The sequence below is a fragment of the Oryzias melastigma genome, linkage group LG12 (assembly GCF_002922805.2).
Source record: "Oryzias melastigma strain HK-1 linkage group LG12, ASM292280v2, whole genome shotgun sequence".
NCBI classification, from domain to species: Eukaryota; Metazoa; Chordata; class Actinopteri; order Beloniformes; family Adrianichthyidae; genus Oryzias; species Oryzias melastigma.
In genome coordinates, this window is record NC_050523.1 from 16912076 (window position 1) to 16937052 (window position 24977).

Below are 24977 nucleotides of genomic sequence, written 5' to 3' on the forward strand. Positions count from 1 at the left end.
CGTATCGTATCGTATCGTGAGGTACCCAGTGATTCCCAGCCCTAGTCTGAATACAGACCAAATTAAGTGGACTCGGTCCGGACCAACGGACTTTTCCAGTCTGGATTGACCCTAAATCAGGGGTCTGCATGGAACCTGAGGCTCCGGAGCCACACGTGACTCTTTAACCCCTCCATTGTGACTCTCTGGTTAAAGAAAAATGCACTTTTTAATTAAAAAAAATAAAAAAAGTATTAAAAAAAACCAAACAGATTGGGTCACTAGGCAAGACCCTTGACGCTGCTGCCTAACTTTGTCCCTGTGCCCCTCAAGTACAGGGTTGTGTCAGAAAGGGCATCCGGCGTAAAAACTCTGCCAAATCACTGATGCGAAACAGTGGGTGCTGTTACGCTGGCGACCCCGAAAGGGATAAGCCGAAAGGTAAAGAAGAAGAATTAAAGTGAAAAAAAACACTCCACAAGGCTCATGACTACATTACCCATAATCCTCCAACAATCCACCTGGGTTGTGGTGAGTTAGAAATTGACCCAATTGGCTCTTTGAGGGTCAAAGGTTGCTGACCCCCACCCTAAACAAAAGCCAGCAGTTTTACTTAAGGGTGTAAGAAAATATCGATTCAGTCAATTATTTGCTGATACTTGTATCGATTTCAAATACTGCCAAAGTGATATTAAATTAATTATTTCAAACCTAACACGTTCAGTTTTACTTTTGTTCTCCACTAGTATTTCCTGAATCATCAAAAGAAATCCCCATGAATTTGCTTGGATTAAAGCAACTTGTTTATTTGATGCAGTTCCAATGTTGTGATCATGAAATAACATGTAACAATTTTACTTTTTGATAAATATATTTATATTCAGAATATTCTTAATTTAAAAGATTTGTGAAGTATTGTCTGGTACTGTCTTGGGATGTGTATCGTATCATGACACGTGTATCACGATACGCATCACATTGTCAGACTCTTGCCAATACAGAACCCTTGTTTAACTGCTATTAAAGTGATAATATGTGGTGGTATAAGCTCCTAATCGGCTGGATAGAAGATACATGTAAAGATTATCCACTTGGAAGAATGGCAAAAACAACAAGAGACAATAGTTTCATAGCTTTCTTTATTGAGCAAATGCTGCTGGGAAATTCTTCACAATGGGTAAAGTCATGGGACTGCAAACAGTAGCACCTTGTGTATTTCTGTCATTGAACTGAATTCCATCCTATGCATACAAGAATGCATGTTTCTATGCGTTTACAGTAAGAGATTTTATTAGAGTTTTTTTAAGTTGCACTCAGGTAAACAGAAGAGATAAAAAGCATGTTTAAGGCGAGGAGGAGATCCGTCAGGTTAAGCTGTGATGCCTTCAGGTACTGGCTGCTTCAGGTTGTGTGTTTCTGTCTTTATCATATTTATTTGTAGTTAGCGTTGATTTTTTGTTTTTTGGCTCAGATGATATTATCACTCTTCAAGTAAGGCTTTTCAGTAGAATGCACCCCCCCCCCCCAACTTTGTCTCAAACTCCATTATTTCCATCCCGACCACAGTGCATGTTATGTTTACATAAACCCTCTTTTTACAGATATGAAGGGAAAAGGACCCCCCACTCCTTCTTTGAGCTAGCATGCAGACCCCCCACCCCCATGAAGAGCAGAATGTAAGTAAAGGAGGGTAAAATGCCTCAGTCTTTTGCTCCGTCTGCAGTGAAGCTTTCACTCATGCATGTTTGAACTCGGTAGCTTCTAGGTTTGTTTTTGAGAATGCTCGTCGCTCTAGCTGTATGATTTTCTTTGATTTCTGGTTTGATTGCTTGTCATGTGCTCTCCTCCTGTCGACCCCCGCCCCCCCGCCTCGCCGAGGCCTCTCAGTCGCCCTCCGTCACCTGCTTGACGGACTGGGTGGAGTGCTTCTCCGCCTTCTTGGTGGAGACCAGCTTCTCCTGCATCACCTCCTCCACCTCCTTGACCGTTTCTGTCACTGTGACCGACTTGGTGACGTGCTTGGAGCCGTCCTCTCCGGTGGTGATTGTCTCCACGGTTTTGGTGATCACCACTTTCTGACCGCCGTCTTCTTTGACGGGACTCTCGTCCACGCCGTTGGCGATCACGTCTTTGTCCTCATCTTTCTTCTCCTTCTCCTCGGGGCTGCTCTTGTCCACGTCGCCGTTCATGGCAACATCCTTCTTTTCCACTGGTTTGTCTTCTTTGGAGTCACTCTTGGTGTCTGGCTTTTCTTCTTTAGGAGCCTCAGGCTTGCTGGTCTCCGTTTTTGGAGATTCGGCGTTTGGGGATGCAGTTTTAGGTGACCCCTCTTTGGGAGACTCTACCTTTGGAGAAGTGGGTTTTGGAGATTCAGATTTAGGAGATTCAGCTTTAGGGGAACCAGACTTTGGGGATTCAGCTTTAGGGGAACTAGGTTTTGGTGATTCAGATTTAGGGGAACTAGGTTTTGGTGATTCAGATTTAGGGGAACTAGGTTTTGGTGATTCAGATTTAGGGGAACTAGGTTTTGGAGAGTCAGATTTGGGTGCTTCAGACTTTGATTCTTCCTTTTTCTCTTCAGGCTTTTCAGCTTCTGACTTTGTTGGAGTTTTTTCCACTTTATCTTCTGATTTTTCACTTTTCTTCTCATCTTCTTTTATGTCCTTGTCTGCATCCTCTTTCTCGTCTTCGCTTTTAGATGCTTTGCCACTGCCTGCATCTTCATCCTTATCACTTCCTGCCTCCTCCTCTTCCTCCTCCTCTCCTCCACTTCCCTCCTTGTCCCCAGGAGAAGCTTTGGACTCGGATGCTTTGGAGCAAAGGACAGTCTCCTCAACTTCCTCCTCCCCTTCCTGTCCCTCTTCTCCATCTTCATCGCCCTCTTCTGCATCATCCCCCTTGTCTTCCTCATCCTCTCCTTTTTCCTCTTCCTCCTTCTCCCCCTCCTCACCCGCATCCCCTTCATCTTCTCCATCCTCTTCCTTGGCAGGTTCGCTGGCGCTGACTTCAGCTTTACTGGCCACCACTTCCTCTTCCTCCCCTCCCTCTTCTCCATCTTCCTCCTCCTCTCCAGCCTCATCCTCCCCCTCTGCTGAGATCTCATGCGCAATGTCTGCCAGCGCCTCGTCCAGGTCGGCCTTTTCGTCTTCCACCCTCGTCTCCTCGATGATCTCTTCTACAAACTTGTGCTGCACCTTCAGCTTGGAGACCTCCGACTTTGGCTTGGCGGTTTTGGTGGAGGTGACCGCCTGGCGGTAAGGGAAAGTGCTAAAGTGGGTCTCCTCACCTTCAAGGAGTTTCCTAAAAAGACACACAAAAAAGTTTGATGCACTTTTAAGCAAATCTGAAATCATATACAGTTTAAAACCACACCTGTATGCAGCAATCTCAATATCCAAGGCCATCTTGACATTGAGCAGGTCCTGGTACTCCCGGAGATGACGAGCCATCTCCCACTTGGTGCTCTTGAGCTCATTGTCAAGTTGGTGAATTGTTTCCTGAAAGAAACAAAAACACACACACAACAGACACTTTATGAAGACTCTGAACTGTCTCAAAAGTCAAAGTTTAAAAAAAAAATCTGCAGTATAACTTTGATTTCCAGTCTGTTTATGTGAATTTTAATTTATTCTGACGCAATCCCACATCTTGGAAATGCTGAATATCTTAGCCTCCACTCTGGCTCCATGCGCCCCCACCCTCACCACAAAGAAAAAAAAAACACCCCCATGAGGTGATGCAATGACTGAGCAGGCATCGACCCGTGCCTCTGACTCAGCTAAAGAGACTGCAGCGTCTCCTCTTAACTGCTGGCAGCCTCCCAGCGCGTTAAAGAGAGAGAAAAGTCAGCGCAGCCTCCGTGCGTCATTACGCAGATTAAAAATCAGGGAGTAAGTCACTAACGATGTGGAAAAGTGGTGTTAAATCAGAGTTGCGTCATTGAAACTAAAACACAAAACATTTTAAAAAGGAAAAATATTGTGATTATGCTGGTTAAATCTACTCAGACGCTTTTTTGCCGCTTTTTACCGCGCGTAAAGAGTGTGCCCGGTGTCTGTTACCTGGAGGCTGGCCAGGTCGCTGTTGTGGCGGTCCTCGATGTCACTCAGCTGCCTCTCCAGCGAGTCTCTGGTCCCGCGCACAGACTCCAGCTCCACCGTCTTGGACTGCAGCTGGCGGCGGTAGTCTGCGATCTCGTCCCGGGCGGACTTGATGGCGTCCTTGTTCTGCTCCGCAGCCTCCGTCAGCTTGGCGTAGCGGCACATGAACCAGTTCTCCACCTGCTGCAGGTTCTGGTTGGAGTGACCCTCCAGCTCGCAGCGGATCTCCCGCAGAGCCTCGGTGATGTCAGCCCTCTGGAGGTCCTTCCTCTCCACGCTCACCTGGGACGCCTGGATCTGCGCTATCAGGTCGCTCACCTCCTCCTCGTGGTTGTTGCGGATGAAGGCGATCTCGTCCTGCAGCGACTGAACTTTCTTCTCCAACTCGGACTTGACCAACTCCGAGTCGTTGGCGTCCTTCTTCAGCACGCGGATGATGGCCTCGGTCTCCTCGCGGATGCGGGCTTCCTCCTCGAAGCGTTCCCGGAGCCGCTGGACGTCCTCCTCGATGTGGTCGGTGTCCAGCTGGATCTGCGCCTTGTCGTGGTGGATCTGCTCCAGCATGGAGCGCAGCTCCTGCAGCTCCTGACCGTACAGGTCATCCAAGTTGGAGCGCGACACCTGCCTCTGCCGCAGCGCCTGAATCTCGTCCTCAATCTGCTTGTTCTGCTGCTCCAGGTAGTGCACCTTATCGATGTAGACTACGAAGCGGTCGTTCAGCCCCTGGAGCTGCTCCTTCTCGTTCGATCTCTTGTAGTCGCCGTTCAGGAGCGAGTTCTGGCCGTAGTCGACGCTGTCGGCGGAGCTGAGCACCGTGGAGCTGTACGCGCGGGACACCGGCGCGTTCAAGCTCCGTTTGTAGGAGGCGGTCAGAGTGGAGCCGGGGCTTCCCCGGGACCAGGACTGGGAGCGGAAGCCGCTGGACGGGGTCCCGCTGGGGCGGCCGTAACCGTAGCTGGAAGTTCTCGTCTCCATAACTCTCCTGAAAGGGCTTCCTATCGTCTCCGCCGGGTAACTCATCCAGCCGGATCACAGTGGAGGACGTGCGCAGTGATGGGAAAAAAAAGGGGGGAGAGCGCGTGTGTGTGGGTGTGTGTGCGCGTAGGTGAGGGGTGCGTGGCTTTCACAGCGACTGAGAGCGCTGCTGTGCGCGCTTTATATATGCGGGCTTGTGTCACGAACAAGGCGAGCCCAAGCAGTTTTGTTGCGGGCAGTGATGGAGGAGAGGAGGGGAGGGGAGGGCGCACGCGCCCTCAGCTTATGGTCCCGGGACGTGGACCACGTGGGTTGGGGAGGTGTGGTGGGGTTAGAGTTAAAGAAAACACTCTCTGGTCAATACATGATTAACGGAGGAGATCGCTGTCCATGGTGCTGAACCCAACATCCCACTCCTACATGTTAATTGCAGCAGTTTACCTGTGAAAGGAGGTCAAACTTTTAGTTTATTGAGTAAATACTAACTGATAGACGGCTGTCCATCAATGCTAACAGCACTGCTACACAACTTTGTGTTTTTTTTTAATTTAAGGATGAGGAGGGGCTTCTGGTTTGACTTAAAGGATCAGTTTTGTTGAACATTTAGATTTTTTTTACCTTATTTCTAAAAGATTAATTATTCATGTTTTCATGAGCATGACTGTGCAATTTCTATTGAGATCCCAGCATTTTACAGGAAAAAAATACAAGCATTTAGCTTAAGTTACAAAGCAGATACTATGCAGTGTCATATTACAGTATCACGTGATCTAATTGAAGCGCTGCCTTTTTATGCCTCTCATACACAGCAATTTTTATATTTTCCCTTTTTTATTTATTTATTTATGCATCAATATGTTATAATTACAGACTCCAGTTCCAACTGTCAATAAAATAAACAAAACATTGGTTATACAGCAGAAGTAAAACATAAATTATTAACTTAAAACCTAATGAACAAGTTTAATTCTGTTTCCGTTTTTTTAGCAGGGCTTTTTACGTCTTTTAAGCTTTTGTACTAATGCTAGCATGTCTTTATTGTCTATCTGTCCTAGTCTGATCTAATTTGGTGTAATTTTATTGAATCTGATCTAATAATCCAATTTATTAATCTAATGTAATAATCCAATCTAATAATATAATCTAATAATATAATTTAATACTCCAATCTAATTATCTAATCTAATGTAATGATCTAGTCTAATAATATAATCTAATCTAACCTAACCACCCAATCTAAAAATCTAATCTAATATTCTAATCTTATCTAATAATTTAATCTAAAAATCCAATCAAATAATCTAATATAATAATCCAATCTAATCCAATAATAAAATCTAATATAATAATCCAATCTAATCCAATAATATAATCTAATATAACCTAGTAATATAATTTAATCTAATAATCTAATTTAGTCTAATACCACAATCTAAAAATACAATCTAACATAATATAATAACATAATTAATATAATCTAACAGTTTGATCGAATAAAATAATATTAATTTATCTAATCCAATAATCTAGTTTCATTTTTTCTAACATAATATAATATAATATAATATAATATAATATAATATAATATAATATAATATAATATAATATAATATAATATAATATAATATAATATAATCATATTAATAATAATTGGTCATTTTCAAAACTAACACTAAAAAGCTAACATGTTAGAGGATCAATGGTTCAATGGAAAAATGATCAAAGCACAGAAGTTTTCAGAGAAAGAGATATATTTTTTCTTCTTAATGCTTTTTTCAGTCATAAATATCAACAAATAGTTTCCATCTGTTTTCCAAACTGCAAAGAATCGTTTGCATAAATCAAACTCCCACCTCATATCCCTGCATAATTACACCTGTAGGCCACATTTGTTGGGTCATTCATGCTTTGCTGTCAGCATCTGCCTCTTTGCAGACGCTCTAATGGTTTGTCCTCAGCACCCCCCCCCCCCCCCCCCCGATCGATCGACTGCCAATACTGATCTTTCAGTATCAGGTCACTTTGATCGATGGCAAACAAACAGCTGTCTTCACTGCACCAAAAACAATCACACGTGTTTTCTGCTCCTACACTCTCCTGTCTAAAATCCCCTCTGCAGGCCTGTGTTTTATGTCTTTTCTCATTTGCATTCCAGCACAAACTTCACTGAAGCATCAAGCTGGTTTTAGATCACCTCTGAGACAGAGTCAGACAAAGAGGGTCAGAATGACTTTCTTATCTCGTTTGCCTATTTTAGGCTCAGTAAATTATGATAGTCTCCTTGGTTGCTGCGTGACTGTGTCCTTCCCTCTTTCTCTTTTATTTCAGTGCAGGATGTCAGACACTGGATGCTCAACACACGTAATTCTGGATGTTGTGTTCATGCCATGCTGAATCATGCCACTAGTACCAGAGTAAAAAAGACAAGAAAAGGGAGAGGGGGGCGTTAAGTATTGGTTCTGGGCTCCGGCGCACTGCAGAAGAGCTGGAGTGATTTCAAATGGTACTGCAGCAGAAACAAGTCGTGAGATGAGCCCATCCCAGTACGCTCCAGTTCGCCGGAGATCCTGCAAAATCCACAGGTTTAAGAGAGTTTAAAGAATGCACCGTTAGAGGCCCGTCTAAGTGCCACAGTGCAATAGTACGTTGTGGTACATACTGCAAAGTCAGCACGACCTTTTATTTAGCTGGTGTAGTGCTGCCTCAACCAAATATTCACAAGAGCATGGAGCTCAGACTGTTGAGGTCAGAGGAGTTATGATTGGAAAAATGTGCGGTGAAAACGTTTATTGACTTTAAATGAAATTAACTTTTCTATTAAAGCCATAGGACACCGTAAGTAATGATGGCATTTTTTTATTATTCATGTTGTGACACACAATTATGTTATTGTATAGAAGAACTTACCACTTACTTCCAGATCATTTTTTATTAATACAAGTTTTTTTTAATCAAAATGTGTGCATATTTAGCAATTCATATATACGAGTTTTTACACTTTATTTCAATCAAGTCAAATTATTCTTTGTGTATTTATGTATATGAATATTTATTTTTTATGTATTTTGATGCTTTTAATGATGAAATCCACTTTAATTTATAACTTTTGACCTGCATAATCATATAATCATATAAACTTACATATATATAGATACACACATTTTCTTTTAATATTTGCTTTTAATTAGCAGTCTTATGGCATCAAATGGCATATAACTCTAAATTTCTGATATCTGTGAATTGTCACTTTAATTGGTGGGATTGAAGGATATAATATTCTAACTGAGAACTGCAGCACTGCTTTAGAGTCCCTATAAATGATGCAGCTTTTTAGTTCTAAGGTATCAGAGCAGAGCTGGCAAAGCATAGATGAAATATAGTCCTTTTTTTTCTGTTCATCACTTTAAAATACCCTAAATTAGTGACAGACATCAGAGAGCACATTTAAGAAGATCAGAAGATCTTGAGAAGTTCAGATCCTGATGTTAGAAAATGTGAACTTTTATATTAAATAGAATTGTTAAAAATATTTTGACATGTTTTAAGCCAACACTTTCCTTTAAATTTGATGATTTTGGCTCATAAGTGATGAAAAAAAAATCTGTGTCAAAACATAAAATTTTGTTAAAAAAAATCAAACTGTACTTGCAAATGTTTCCTAATCATTTCAATGGTCTCTTAGTCTAGGTCAGTATGTTGTGCATTAATGTGGAAGTCAGCTACACTCCATTTTTGCGAGAGGTCCCGGGTTCAGATCCCGGACGAGCCCCCAATTTGTGTCATGCCCTATACTGTGTCTATGGTATCGAGGAGCATAACATAAGTAAGCCAAGAAAAACATTAAAAAAATGCCAAAAGATTGTCTCAAATCAAAACCCAAATAGATCAAATACCCACAAATAAAAAAAAGCATCCTGATGGATGATAGATCCCAGACAAGCCCCAATTTATGTTATCCGCCATTTTGTTTTGTTTATAACTTTAAATTAAAAAGAAATAGACAAAAGAAAGTCGGCATGAAAAGATCAATTTATTTACAAGAAAGCAAATAACGTACAAACAATAATAACTAAAGAAGGTGAAGCAAAAGGCTTCATGGTGAACCAAGGCCAAAATAAAAAAACACCTAACTGAACCCTGGGAAGTAAGCTGTTAAAAAAGGGAAAAACATGACAAACACCAACCTAAACAGGAGGAAACATACACTAAAGAAAATGGCAGTTCACCCTACGGCTTCACTTAAAAGATAACTAATACCAAACTAAAGACTTACAGAGTGGAACCTCAATACCAAACCACAAATAAACTACAAAGAAACTACAAAGTCCACCACAAGCAATAAGCTGCAATGGAGACTGGTTGCAGCAAAGCTCTCTTCTAGCAGGCTGGAGGTCCACATGGTGCTTCTGAAGGCTGCTCCACCTGCTCCGGTTCAATGGGAGCCACAGACGTCCAGCACCACACCTGAAATGAATCAACAAAGACAGACATCCAAAGATCCACAAACACAGGAGTCCCACTCTGACTGAAAGAAATTACACAAAACAAAAAGAAAAAAACCAAAACCAAACACGGCCACAGCTGTAACACCGGACAGAGGTCCAGAAACTGTCATTGACACCCTTCACATGGAGGACATTATTAAACAAGCTGGTTGTTCACTGAGTGCTGCATCCAAGGTTATTAATAGGGATGTCCCGATCAGGTTTCTTTGGGCCAGATCCGATTCCGAGTCATTTGATTTTGTGTATCTGCCATTATACCGAGTCCCGATCCGATACTTTTATAAGACATTTAAAACATGAATAAATTGAAGAAACAGATTAGTGTTGTCCCTTATTTATATTTTATTAATCTTTTTTTATCATTGAAAACTTAAATAAAACACAGCAATACAGCAAATATCAAATAGGAAAAAAATACATGATAAGATGAAATATAAAGCTCTGATCATAAAGAAAATAATTAAAATATACAATCCTGATCGGACAAAGGAGTTCGTTTCCGATCGAGTCATCCCCAACCACGTGATCGGCCCCGATTTCCGATCACGTGATCGGATCGGGACATCCCTAGTTATTAACATACAATTACATGGAGTGACTGCCAAAAACTGCAATTCCCAGAGATTTGGTATCAATAAAAAGCCCAAAATGTCCCCTGAAGATCCCTGGGAAGTAAATTCAGTATTATGCAGCGGTTGGGAGATATTCAGGTCCTTGACAGAGGACACAATTGCATTGGTAGTCAGGAGGTTAAGAAGCTAAATGAATTCATGTATTTGGGGAAGCATCACGAGGAGTGGACTGAAGTCGGAGAGCAGATAGACATGAACGCCAGACATGAGACACAAATGTTGCAGCCCTCATCCTAAGCCTCCTGGAACAGAGACATCAGAACCTCTAACCTGATTGAGAAATACTATAGATCAGACAATAAAAGCAAACACTTTATTTTATTTTGAAATCAAGTCTTTAAGGAGGTTGGTGAAGCACAAAATTCACAATGTGAGTTTCTTTGTCCGAGCTGTCATCTGGCTCAAAACTGTACAGCTGGATAGCTTAGATATTGCTCACCATTTTTGCTACAGCGCTAATTTTAGCTCTGGGTTGTGAAGGTCCTGTGAGCTAGTGGGAGAACCTGTAAGCAGATGCATGATGGGAAATAGTCCCACGGTCCCACCCACAACTCACAAACTTAGTTTTTATTTATTTGTATTTATTTATTTACTTCCAGGTTTCAAGAAGTTATAATAGAAAAAGGATTTTTCACACTCCAACCAAGTGATCTTCTACAGTCATGTCTTAACTGGGCTTCTCTCAGTCAGTAATATTTTCCAGAAGACCGACAGACAGAAAACGGAGAGGAAAAATGAGCATTAGTGAGCGTGAGCATGCGATGATTCATGAACAGGTTAAGTGTGGCGATTGTAAATCCTCCGTTCACCTTCCCCTCCCTCTGTCTCTGACTGCAGCTCAGGCACCAGAAGTTTTTTTGTTTTTTTTCATGGTAATTCTGTGGAATTTCTGCATTTTTTCACCCTCCAGCAACATCGACATCCGTCCGCTCTCCTCCATTACCCAGCAGCAGTCTGTAAGCAGGTGTATTTCACAGCAAACAGAGAGAAGCTGTCATCTCCAGAGCTGCTGGGTTGCTTTGCTTGGTCGTCTCTGTCTCATGTGTACTTGATGTAATCAACTAGCTGAAAGGTTTATGAATCACTCTGACACATGAATTTATCAACATATATGAAGCTCTAAGATGGATTGGACACTTCATTAGCCTCAGTTTGTAAACAAGATAATCAACATTTTGTTAATGTAGGAACATCTAAAAAAAAAAGCTAAAAAAAAAAAGAAAAAAATTCTAAAAGTCCTTTAAAGTCCAATTTTGATCATCTTTTGAATCGTTTTAGGTGTTTCCATTGATCTTTTATTTATAATTATGCTGATTTTAGCCAAAATTCAAAAATCTGCGTTGTTTTCTAGGACATAGTTTCTGCAGAGCGGCAGGAGTTCATGAGATATTCACCTCTGAGTTGTGTTTGCCATGGAGTAAACCCACCTCTTCTTCCCATCATCAGTCTGTTGACGTGCTCTCCTGCTAGCTTAACATTAGCCCATTCAGTTTTGAGCCAACTCGGACAAGGAAAACAAAGACAAACATGAATCCAGTCGTCTACAAGGGGATGCATCGGGATGGAGCGGAGCTGCTACTGATTCAAAATCAGTTGATTAAAGAAATACTCAGAAATGCATTTTAAAGTTTAAATTTCTTTATATACATCCTCCATCATTTAAAAAAAATGATACAAGAACATGTTAAATACACCAAAAAACACAATTTTCACCAGAGTGGGTCTTTTAAAAAGCCTGAGGTTGACACTTCCTGCAAGTGGCAGAGGTGCTTTGGCATCTAAGACTGCAGGTGAGAGGGCAAGCTGCCTGTGACAGCTGCTAGATAGATCCATGGGGTGATGGTAGTGGGAGGTCTAACGGTAATGATGTCATCTTAAAAAAAAAAAAAATAAAAAAAAATAAAAACAGGATCCAGAGTGGAAAGGGGGTGCTACAGGAGACAAGAAAGGGAGGGGTTGCACTGGGATCTGCAGTTTATCTGCAATGCATCAATAGCTCCCTCCCTTCTCACGGATCAGGCGGGGGCGATGTCTTTCCTCGTAGGTGATGTTCGGTGGGCCGATCAGAGAGGAAACTCTTCTGCATTCTTCTCACACAGAGACGGCGGCGGTTCAACCCAGAAGAAACAGTCGAGTCACCTTACACACTCATTGATTACAGCACACACACACAGGAAGGCTGGATGGAGGTCGGTAAGCTCTCACAGTGACCGGGAGAAAAACACTTCACAAGTACTAAAACAGACTATGTTTAAAGAACATTCCATAATATTAAAACTTTGCAGTTTTGAAGACATTTTATCATAAAGAAGGATTTTAAAAATGGTCAATTTTTCACCTTTAAATAAAGTTGTGCAAAAAAATACAGTATGTGCAAAGCGCAGAAGGGAGGGTAGTATAAACCTGTCAGCCCACAGAACTCATTTAAAAAACAAAGATACACAATAAAACTCTTTCTTCCAGTGAAGAAGGAATTAGCTGGTGAGGCTTCAGCGCTGATTTATACTGTTATTTACTTTTATTGCAACACTTGGTGCTGCAGATATATTAGACTCAACAGTCTCGCCTGTTCATCAGCCTGAATATTAAAGCTGTGCATTATGTTAGTGTTTGCTTTGACTGGAAGTCACACCACAATCATTTTTCTAAGAACTTTTGGCTCCTATGATGATTCAAACATCATCATGTTTCACTAATTAGAACTTCCTAACATTAGTCTAAAAATGTCTTGAGATTTGACCAATTTTATTCAATGTAATTAATTATTGTATTTATTTAATTAAATGTTTTCAAACTATAGATGCACATATATATATACATGTATATATATAAAACTGATGTGTGTGTGTGTGTGTGTGTGGGGGGGGGGGGTTATGCCCTCCTAAATGCCATGACCTTTCCCCAGATGGGATGTCCAAAAAAAATGTAAAAATTTGCTAAAGAAAAAAAATTACAAAAAAACCCTCCAAAACAAATATAACCACAAAACTAAAGTAAAAGAGAAAAAAAATAAATAAATAAATAAGGATGGACAGAGAGATAAATAGACAGATAGACTTACAATGAAAAAAAGATAAATGTAATCTCAACAAGGCACAAACCAGAATCCTGCTGGTGCCCGTCCCTAGACTGGTATATGCATAGGGGAGCATCAGCTTTCAACATCAAACGTATAAACCGTAGATCTATAGATAGATAAACTGATATGATTATAGTATGGTTATAGTATGCATAACAGGGGCTCAGAGGGATTTGACATCCCAAACTTTTCGATTTCTGAGTCATTTGATTTTGGGAACCTGCTGATACTGAGTCTCAATCCAAATACTTTTGTCACACATTTACAAAAAAAATAAAAAATTGTATCATAAATAAATCCAGGTTTTTACTCATTTGTTTATATCATCAATCTCCTTTTATCATTTAACACTTAAACAGAGCCCTTCAGTTAACAATCAAACTAAAACAGTTTGGTAACATTAGTGAGATATTCACCGATTCTGACTTCAGGGTACAATAACTCTTAACGTTTAAAACTGACATTGTTTCTTGCGTTTTGTCTTAGCACAAATAATGAACTAAAAAGGCATTTTAGAGGAAAAAAGATCAGATTTTTGTTTCTTTGTAATGAGAACGGAGCTTTCCTGCTGCCGACAAAGAGACGGCTGCCAAGGGACCATCTACAAAGTGCAAACTCTGGAAAAAAAAAGATAAAAAAATGAATCTCTCAAAAACAACCAAAACTAATAAATGTTTATATTGATATAAGTAAGTCACGAACTATTAAAAAAAAGTAATCATTAATCTGAAAGAATTTTTAATGGAGATATGAATCACATGATCAAAAATGTTCACTAGTCCTGAAGATATTAAAGTTACAGTCACCAAACTTTATCACCTATTTTACCACTTGATTATTTATTACTATTACTATTTTTACGTGATTGATAAAACTACATCATAGAAGTGTTCTGTTTAAGTGCTAAATGATAAAATAAGCTTAACAAAAAAAAAATCAGGGTCAACCTGGATGTTTGTATAAAATGTATTCATTTTTGTATGTGCTACAGAAGTATCAGATCAGAATTCGGTATCAAGACAAAGTCAGAAATTTAAAAGACTTGAGATTGGATTCGGGAAAATAAAAAAAAAAAACCTGATTGGGACATTCCTAGTTAAAAACATGAGATATATTAACATTCGTGCAGTCCCTTTATTTTGAAATGCTCTTTGCCGCTGAACAAAAATATTTCAAAATAAAATCACTAAAGTTTTTGCAGCTGTTTACCTCAGTGTGGTTCTCTGTGTTTTGTGTGGAATATCCTGTGGTGACACTGTTCTATTCTTGGTTACCTGAGAGGCCTTGTTATTCCTCAGCCAGGTGTGTCAGCATGTGTTGTGGGGGGTGTGCAACTTGTCAGCATGTCCCACCACAGCGCCAATGTCAACTGAGACTAATTCGTCGACATATCTCAGTTTGCAAATAAGTTTCTGCAGCAGGATCCCCAGCAGGCCTGACCCTGTCATTTCCTCTGAGGCGAGGCGGCGGTCTCAAGGCACACAGAGGATCAGCTTCTTCTCTTTTTATCTCTGGCTTCCTCACACTGGCAAGGACTTGCATTACGGTGCGTCTGACAGTGTGTCAGGCTGATGTCAGCAGCTTTAGCCATCTGCAGCAGGGAGAGATCGATCAGATGAAAGCCAAGGAGATTAGACTGAGTCATCACAGAGGGGGCCCACTCTGAGTCCCCTTCATTATTTCATTTGCGTCTGGTTTTCCTTGTGGAGTTCCCTTCCTTCTTGTGTTTCAGTTTCACATCGTTAGAGAATTCCTTTTTAACCCCTTGATGCCTATTGATCCAAATGTGCATCTAATCAAATCTGTTCGTAAATTTACCTTCATTTAAGCGTCTACTTCAATGTAAAGACATGAGTGACATTTTTTTATAACTGAAAAGGAATTCAGGCACCAAGAGGTTACAAGCTCTCTGTTTTACACACAAAAAACATCAATGAAATGATAACTTAAGTAATGCCTTAGTCACATGCTCCTGCACAGTGTTGACCCGTACAGGTGCTGCAGGATTGTTGACAAGAACAAACAAATCTTAAAGGGAGTTCCCGTGAACTTCATTTGGACATCTTAAGGGAGGAGTGTCAAACTCAGTCGCACAAAACGTCAAAGTCCAAAACACACCTTAGGTCGCCGGCCGAACAGGATAAACATTTACTGAACACACTAAAGACAAATTTTTAAAACTTTAAAAATGTAACTTTTTAACATAAATGTGAACAAAAACAAGTACAAATACTATTCCAGAATAAATCAACTTAAATGTTAAATAACATTCAATATTCTACTCACCATGAAAATATATTTTGTGGAAATTATACAAGTTAAAAATAAACTAAAAGTTCAAAGAACCAAAAAAACTCTTAAATATCTTTACTTTTACATCATATTATATGAAAAATTACACTTATAAATAACAGAAAAGATTGATCTCCATAAAATATATCCTGTGAAAATTATACAAATATGATTAACAAAACAAACCAAGCCTGGAAATAAAAGATTGTATTGAGCCATGAATAACAATGATATAAAAAAGGATATTTTCCGGTATAGGATCCGGCCCCCGGGCCTTGACTTTATCACATGTGCCTTAAGGGATGGAAAATGGAATGTACCATTGTTGTGTGTTTGGTAAATGTGTCATACTTTTGACATACGGTGATGCTATCATACAGCATCCTTGCCATGGGGCAAATTGGAATTATTTTCCAATCATATTTTTGAAATGTTCCAACAATTATCAATAAATCTCCAAATTTTTAATGCAAATTATTGCAAAAGCTTCATCTGGCTCATTGTATTTTAAAAGGTTGAGAAAGTATAAAGTAAAAAAGACAAACAATAAGTAATCAGATGTTATATTGTGCACATCAGTCCCATAAAAACAATTAAAGTCAAATTTAGCCACATTTGTTTTCTGCATCCAATGAGGGATGAGTGCAATGTCCAGGATCCGTTTGGTAATCCAATCCAGTCCAGCCTCTGATTATCAAGCAAGGAAGCACTGGATCCCATTTTTAGAGCGCTTGGTACGACCCATAATCTCCCCGTCTCAGGGCAATGATCAGCGGTCAATGCTAACAAATAAACTGAAGGCCCCCTCCAACTTCAGCAATATTTACAAAGTGCTCTATAATGAGATTCTAACTCACCCGTTAAGAGAGCGGCAGCCAGGCCAGATAATTGCCTGCCATCGGGGATGTCCATGGGGGTCAGAGTTGATCATGAGGGCACTCCAGAACAAAATGATCCTTTAAGTGAATCAGTGCTTTAAGTTCCAAATGGAAAGTTGTTGCCCTTTATGATGCAAGTTTAATATGTCAGCATCCACAATATAATTTACTGAAACAAATATCTACTGGGGTTAAAACAGTTTGAGTTAGGTAAATGAACTGTGCGGAACGGTATAATTGCCATTTTTTTGCACTACAGGTGCAAAAAAAAGCCTTAATTTTAAGGACAAAAACAGAACCCTGAGCATTTTTTATATGGGTTAAATCTGGTTGTGAATACGCTAATTGGGCTAATGTGTACCGGTGTCGAACTATTTCCTTTTTTGGGTATTACTAACAAGGTTAGCAGTTAGCGTTGTCACTGTAATGTTTCTTTTTGTGGTATTAGTCTGTTTTTTTTGCGAGTAGCAACAAAGTTTGGGAGTTATACTGTAGGTCTTGTGAATATGCTAACATGGCGAATGCAGCCAACATGTAGCAGTTCGAACTGTTTTATTTTTTTAGGCATTACTAATAGGGTTAGGAGTTAGTGTAGTCGCTGTAATGTTTGTCATATTGGTATCATTTTTTTTTGAATGTGTTGAAAAGAAGGTACAGGAAGTTACAGGTACTGTGAATATGTTAACATGGCTAATGTGTAGTGCTGTCGGACTGTGTTTTTTTTTTTACGTCAGCAAAGTTGGGAGTTAGCGTAGACACAGTAACGTTTGTTTTAGCGCTGTCAGTCCATTTTTTGTAGGCTCCAATCCAAACAAAGCAGGAAGTTACTAGTAGTGTGAATATGCTAATGTGTAGTTTCATTGTTTTTTTTTATGTCTCTCACCAACAAGGCTGCGAGTTAGCATAGTCACTGTATTGTTTTTTGCAGGATAAGCATTATTATTTTATGTGTTGAGGTTGAGAGCTACAAGTATTGTGAAAACGCGAACACTTCTAACGTGGCTAACATGTACGTGTTACAAACAGTGATAAATTGAGTCTGACTGATGGACTCATCTCTGACTCTTTTGTGTCACTTAGAACTTGGTACGCCTTGTGCATGTCATGGGTTCAAAAATAGACCATTCATTTACATAAATCCGGTGTGCACATAAAGTTCGTAAAAAACTATAGGTCATTTTTACCAGATGGATGTGAGTTTGTCTAATTTAATGTGTTTTACAAAAATTTTACGGTCAGTGTTTGTTTTTCATGATATTCTTGACTTCGTCTGTCTATTCACTACTAATGCAATATTATTTTAGGAAATATAGTCTCAATTTGTCTCAAAGAGTTACGTTCTAAAAATAATCTGCAAAACATGAACTCCACGTAGTGTTAGCTCTATTTTTTACAATAACTGTAAATATTCTAACACTGTCATACTCTTCGCTGCACACTTTGTATTCTCCTACATGAATATTCTCATGTTTAAACTAAAAAAAGTTCAAACCTTAGTAGAAAAAGACTCCATTGTAATAGAATAAAAACAAAGATCATTTTTGTAAGCTGCACAGTACAGGAGACACGGCATAGAGGATATTGATTAGTCTACAGCCAATCAAGATGCAGAACACAATGCACTGTTTAAATAGAATAAAAAAGGCATGCAGAGTTTCACAAAAAAATCATTGAGACTGTGAAAGATGATCCACGGTGGATTGAAAAAACAAAGTAGATATTTCCGTTGCTCTGTTACAAACTACAGACACTACAGACTTTCCTTGGCAAATAGTCGATGACCTGTAATTTTCTGCATGATGCAAACAACAGTATTTAAACATTTATTTGCAACAGTCTTTGTTGCGGTGGATTTAAAGTGTAGTGATGGAAAATGCTTAATGACTTATTTTTCTTTTTTATGAACTTGTTGTTTATTGCCAAAAACTGACTGAAATAGTGAATTGTTTTCTGTCTGTGAACGACTCGTCATTTATATTCAGCCCCCAAAATCTCCCAGAAAAGACGTGTGGTCAAGATGGAGCGAGTGTGTAAGCTTGTGTCTACTTGTAGAGGTCTGGATTTGGATTATATATGCTGCTTCCTTTTGTCTGTTCAAGGACTTGCTGCAGAGGCAGACGGAGGAAAGAAGAGTCATGCTGCAGAGGATGAGCTGCAGAATCATGACACAGCTGACAGAAGGGGGGGCAGAGGAGAGAGGGACAAGCTGGGAGGTAAAAAGACGTGAAAATATCAGGTGGGAAGAGCGGTGGGTATTTTGTGTCAGCAGGAACACCAGAAGGGGGTTACATTAGTTAGCTGTCGAGATTAAGACACATTTGAGCAGAAGATCTCCGTCTGGACAATGACACTTCAAACCCCAAACCTATCTGAGAAACAGGGATTTTATTTTATTTTAAGGGATTTTCTAAAACCTTTCCTAAAAAACGTACCTGCGACTGTTCAGGGTGTACCCCGCCTTTGCCCAGCAGTAGCTTGGATAGGCTCTAGCAACCATGTGACCCCACACTGAAAAAAGTGAAACGGATCAATTAACAAAAATTATGTAATTTGTTTCATTTAAAATGAAACATTTTAGTTGATGGTTTACCCAACTTACAAGTTAAACTTCATTAAAATTAACATTTTTGAGTATAACAAATTTCAGAGCCTTTGTAAACTGATGTAATGTTTAATTTTTTACAGTGTAAATTTAAGAGTAATGCTAAGAATATAGTGTTCTAACAGAGGAGTCATTAAAGTAGTGTTTTAGTTAGAATGTTTTCAATACATATTAGTCATTTAAATTTGTTTTTATGGCGCCTTTCATGATTGTCTGAGATTAATCTATCAATCCATCTATGTAGCACTTTTCGAATGAAGTAGCACAGAGGAATGCATAAAAACCAGAAAAATGCTTGATGTCATTTATGTAATTATATCTTTATCATTATGGATTTGAGTTTATACTAAAACTCTTTGAGGCCTTGTTTAGTGAAAACGTGTTTGTGAGCAGGTTGTAGGTGATTCTTCTTTTTGAGCTCTCCAAAAGTTTGCTTATTGCAATCAAGACCTGCTCTGACCCACAGCTGATTGCAGATTCATTGGTGCTTTCAGGTAAGCTGTGAAAATCAAGTAAAGTCGGCGTTTCAGGGCAGAACTCAGTGGGTAGCAGTGGCAGTTCTGAGTGACTCATACCACCCACTGTTTGAGTCTACCTCCCCAAAACTTGTCTGGAACATCAGATCATTCAGTTAACTTTCGATCTCACTTGGTTTTACGTGACATTCTCCCAAACCTCCTGATTGTTGGGCATGTTGTGAAGTAGTCCCAGGTGTGGCTCATGGCACATGGTGCTGAAAAAATAAATAAATAAAAAACAGATCATTAGCTTTGTTAATTTATAAGCAATGAAGAACTCTATGATAAGATAAGCAAGATAAGAAAAAAAATTAATTATTTGTCTTTTCTGACATATGTTTTTCTACTCTGTGCATCTATTTTTGCCACACACAAAGACAAACCACTTATAGTGCTTGCTTTCAATTAAAGAAAGCTGCAGAGCCACCACATGCATTAAGCAAAGAAGGGCTGATGAAAGAGGAGGAGAGCGAGAAAGTGATGACTCATGGTTGATACGGACTTTAGTCCGTTTTGTGCTTTTGAATAGCACCTAAATTATATAAACTTCTTAATTTTTTTGTTGTTGTTTTTCAAATCAAAATGAGAAATATTTCTTTTCCTCTTCCTTTCCTATAGTTGTTCCCAACAAGAACATCAATTTCTTGTTTTTATAGGCTTCAGTTTTAACGCACTAACAGTCTAACACACACTACTACAGTATCCGTGCTGTAACAGAGCTGAGATAGTATCACGGTTGAGTAAGTTGTCTCTTTGGTTTGGGTCACAAAACTCCGTGTCACGCAACCCCTGCTTGTGAGAAGCTACTTAGCTTTAACTTGCATATTTTATGAGATCGACACAGCCTGCAGGAAACTTCTGTTCTCCTGCAAATCCTGTGTGTGAGGAAAATCTGTGTCTGAATGAGCAAGGAATACAGAAAGCACCTTAAAGTCTGTGAGTGAAATATTTCACACAGAAATATAATCCAAATTTCTAATTTAAGCCATATATCTACAGAGCTGCTGCAACAGTAGTTTTACTTCTAATGTACAATATACTGACCTTTTTTTGACATCCCAACACTGCAACCTTAAAACTATCCCTAAAGTTTTAGGAGCAAAAAAACTTTGGTAAATACAGCATTATTTAACTACATTAGAACATAACATTTATTGTTTCATTCTTTAGAGTATAAAATGAGAACTAATGTAGCCTGTTTGGCTCCAATGTCTAAGAAAATCTTTATTACTTCTCAGCATGTTTTATTTAATCTGAAATCTAATAATGGTAGATGAATGAAAGGAGTGGGAGCTGTTTTGAATTTTAGATGTGGCAAATTTTCCCAAGGCATAACAGCTACAAAGTTTGTAGTCTATATATAGCTCCCAAACTTTTTACAGTTCTCTATCTTTCCTTTTCTTCATCTCATTCCACCTGGATTTGACGCTTTGAAGTCAAACTGAAGCATAAACTACAACATATGTGAAATCAGTCAGCATAAAAATACAAAAAAGCAGAGAATTACCATTATATTAGCATTTAAGCTACAAATGCATTTCTGGTTTTTGAATATCATGTGTGTGCTCTAAGAAGTCCCACTCTGATCATCTTTAAATCTATTCTAAAAGTGTTCCCAGTGGTCTTTTAGTAATGATTCTTTAAATATTATTGTTAGCAAAATAATAAAAAAAATATTTTGTTTTCTAGGACATACATTTTGACCACTGGCGTGGAGCCCCACCCAGTTACTGAAAGCTCTCTGTTTACAAGCTTTCCTGCTAGCTTACAGCCCCCCACACACCCAACCTAACATTGCAACCATACACTGTTGTACAATTTTGAACGAGATGTCAGCTCAGAAGAGAAAAACGAAGTACATGGATCTATTTGTCTATAATGGATGCTTTAGAATGGAGCAGAGCAGGGAGCTTCTGGCCCCCCTGTTTATCTTCTACACCACAAATATATCTTTTTCAAACTGCATTTTTTCATTTGCTCCTGATTCACAACAATTTGAATAAAGAAATACTGCGAAATGCAATTTTAAACTTAGTTTTTTTATATAAATATGTCCTCCATCATGAGAAAAATACCACAAGAACATGTCAAAAAGGCCATTTTCCTTGGAGTGGGTTTAAATTAGCATGGGCAGATTTGTACTTTGGCATGCATAGTAACCTAAGGTCACTAAAAGCTTGGAATCATTAATATTAAAGAACATGCTAAGTACAAAAGCATGTCTGGTGCTGTCGAAAAATGGTGATTGAAGCCAATTTCAGCCACTAAATAAAGGGAGCAAACAGCAAAGAGTGATCGGGAATGCTGACTCGCAGAAACTCAACTGCTCAGGTTTTAATGAGGATCATGAAGAAAACAGTTACTTTAAACACTTCCTTTCAACAGGATTTAAAGGTCAGCTTGAGTTCCTCTAGTGACTCAGCAGACATCTGAAAAACATTTAAAACTTAAAGTTTAGGCTGAATGGACAAATCCTATTTGAAATTTTTTTTCCCTCAATTTCTAATAATAAATGCATTCTTTCTCACATTATGACTTTCAAAGGCATTACGAAGGTACTTTCTTCTACTGACGCTACCTTAAACCCAACATGGCTGTTAGTCCAAGGTGTATAAAGTAATTTCCCCCTTATTCGCAGGGGTTAGGGAGCGGAGACACTGGCGAATACGCCAAATACGCGAATCAAAAATACTTGTAAAACATTTATCAAAGAACATTGGAGAATTCCTCATAGTCTTTTTTTTATTCAGACCAAAAGACTGTACAGCTGCAACAGTTTATGATGCAAATGAAAACTGTCACTCTGTTCCTTTTTGCCATAAATGCAACAGTGGTAATAGTTCCTCCTTCATCAAATAATAAACACCAGCTCCGGATGTTAATTATCCTCTTCTTCTACATATCAGGATCTTTTGGCTGCCTCTGAGTCAGCTGATGCCATTTCTCCATGCATTGGCATGGAGAGAGAAGGGGGTGACCGAAATCCTCCCAGGGTTTCGGCTCTGCGGAGATACACCTCAGCACTATAGCACCTCCTACAGAGGCAAAAATTTCCTGCAAGCATCTTAATTTGTCTGAGTTTTTGTGACAAACCGGAAGAGTCACATGACAGATAAAAAAATCTGCAAATACGTGAAACTGCGAATAAAGAAATGCGAATGTGTGGGATATATACAGTATATATATATATGTGTGTGTGTGTGTGTGTGTGTTATCATTTGAAAAAAACTGTAAGTATTTATGAGATACACTTCTTGTAATTAAAGCTAAAGACTTAAGGTGCTGTCTTAAATTAAAAAGCCTGTGCTTTACAACTGATGCTAAGACTGGGCTTTTTTCCGGTACGTTCTCAGCAGCTCTAATAAAAGCTTGGAGCTCTCACAGACTTGTAAATGTCTCTCTTTCTCTGACATATATTGTGTGGTAAAGCAGACATTATAAGCATTCTCAGCATCATGCTGTGTAAATGATACTATTTTTGAAAGGAATACCACAAAAGACAAATCATTTTTGATGTTAAGCTTTTAAAAATATATATATTTAAATGAAAATACTATAGTTTTTAGAAAATCACAAAAGTGTAGATGTAATTGGTTATACTTTAAGTTCTGCCCCAAATCCTTTGGGGTATTTTAAAGTTATTCACGTTTTCTCAAAGTTTGGGATAAGTTGATCAAAATTTTGTAACTCAAACTTTTTAAGGAATAAGTTTGTTCCATCTGGCCCTCTCGTCCTGAAGCCCCAGATCTTCTGTTACCTGCTGCTTTGCCAAGATAAATGAATCACATATTTGTTTACAGGAAAAAATCCTGCATTGCGTAGCAAGTCTTGCACCACTATCAGTCCTAATATTTAGGTTAGCTTTCTAAAATGAACAACAATCATTTGTATGAAAGTCTGCTCCTTCCAAAGAACTTTGTTGCGATAAATCTTTAACACATGCTAGATTTATACATAGGCTAGCTGGAAACAGAGAGCTCGCAGTAAAGGGGGGGTGGGGTTGCTCCATGACAACAGTCTCACCCACAACTCAGAGGTGGAAATCTAATGAACTTGTGCCACTCTGCAGAAACTCTGTCCTAGAAAGCAACAACATTTTGGCTTAAACCCGAACAATAAAGGTAATATTAAAAGACCACTCATGGGAAGAATTTTAAAATCCATTAAAAGATGATCAGAGTGGTGACTCTGAGAGTGAATGCAGTTTACTAATTACATAGAGTCAAATGAATTTAAACTTTATAAAAGTTCACCTGTTTTTTTTTTTTTCATAACATTTCAATGTGTTCATGCAAATAATATTGACACCAAAGATGGAGGTCCAATCCAAATTCTTCCCTTCTAGCCCTTCATTTGGCTCTCCAAACGGAGACTTATGAAAAAATAGTGTCTCTTAATTCGGACGTCACTTTTGTTCGATGACATCACAAATAATCGCCAGTCTGATAGCGTTAACACTGACCTTCCAGCACTTGAATATGCATAACAACAGCAGTTTTATAACTTTAAAATGGTCATGCTACAACAAAAAGTCATTACTTATATTTAAATGTAAACTTTTGTGGTTCAGAAAGCACCCACGTGGAGAAAAGGGCTTCTCAGCACGACACGGTTTACCCTCGCGACGGAAGACTTTGTATCCCTCGGTTTGGAGGGTCGGATTTAAAAAATACATTTCCCGGACACGTCTTGCACTTAAACTGCCACTTCAAATGGAGGGGAAGGGAGAAGGGAAGAATTCGGATTGACTCAGCTTCTGAAATAGTCCATTTTGAATGCAATAACCCCTTTATTCTTGAAAATATTCAATTATACATATTAAAGAAGAGAGTAACGATAAATAAAGTGTAGTCCTGTAACAGAACATTTCAAACAAGCGGCATACGAAGGGGTTAAGGCTTACATAACTTTCATATCCTGCTGTTTTTTACACATAGGAACAAAAACTACATGGCTCCTTTGTTGTTTAGGATTTATTACTCTTATTTAAACCAATTATTATTTTGTGATATTCTATGAGATGACAAAACATCCACCAATAGTACAACTTTGAGGCAGTAATCAGGAGGATTACAATTTAAATGGAATATTTGACTTCTCTGCTCTGTAGCTGTGAGTGAACAAGTGCGAAGCGTAAAACACATTTATGATAGTTTATAAAAAATAAGAAAAAAATAAAGCAAAATAGAAATTTTTATTTTATTCACTATAAAACAGCCCTCTTCCTTTATTTTTGCATGAATTCACAGCTAAAAAACTAGTCTTAACCTAATAAAAGATTATGAACATGCACAAATGTTTAGTAAACAGTAGAAACAAGATTAACCCTTTAATTGTGTTTGTGTCAAAATTGATCCATGTGTGAACATTGGACAATTTTGACCCGAATACAATATAGAGGTTAAAACACAAAATAA

The 24977-nt window shown here is 38.8% G+C and overlaps 1 protein-coding gene and 1 long non-coding RNA gene across 3 annotated transcripts; one reads left to right on the top strand and one right to left on the bottom strand.

Annotated features, from left to right (window-relative positions):
* Window positions 1-986: 986 nt before the first annotated feature.
* Window positions 987-9785, top strand: LOC118599451. Its single transcript, XR_004948805.1, has 3 exons — window positions 987-1655; window positions 7210-7274; window positions 7383-9785. It is a non-coding gene; the product is annotated as an uncharacterized LOC118599451 (long non-coding RNA).
* On the bottom strand, window positions 1101-6095 carry nefma (neurofilament, medium polypeptide a). 2 transcript variants are annotated; one of them, XM_024299657.2, is made up of 4 exons: window positions 4041-6095; window positions 3352-3476; window positions 2491-3279; window positions 1101-2460 (listed from the first exon to the last, which is right to left on the bottom strand). In XM_024299657.2, exons 1-4 carry the CDS (start codon window positions 5097-5099, stop codon window positions 1863-1865), a joined length of 2571 nt encoding a protein of 856 aa, XP_024155425.1. In that variant the 5' UTR covers window positions 5100-6095; the 3' UTR covers window positions 1101-1862. The 2 variants fall into 2 exon arrangements, with proteins under 2 accessions (XP_024155425.1, XP_024155424.1); XM_024299656.2 differs by having other exon boundaries at window positions 1101-3279; window positions 4041-6090.
* Window positions 9786-24977: the final 15192 nt, after the last annotated feature.

Coding starts and splice junctions, on each gene's coding strand:
- nefma (XM_024299656.2), bottom strand. CDS start 5,099: ATGAGTTACCCGGCGGAGACGATAGGAAGCCCTTTCAGGAGAGTTATG. Junction 3,477..4,040: donor GCGACCTGGCCAGCCTCCAG/GTAACAGACACC, acceptor TGTTTCTTTCAG/GAAACAATTCACCAACTTGA. Junction 3,280..3,351: donor ATTGAGATTGCTGCATACAG/GTGTGGTTTTAA, acceptor GTGTCTTTTTAG/GAAACTCCTTGAAGGTGAGG.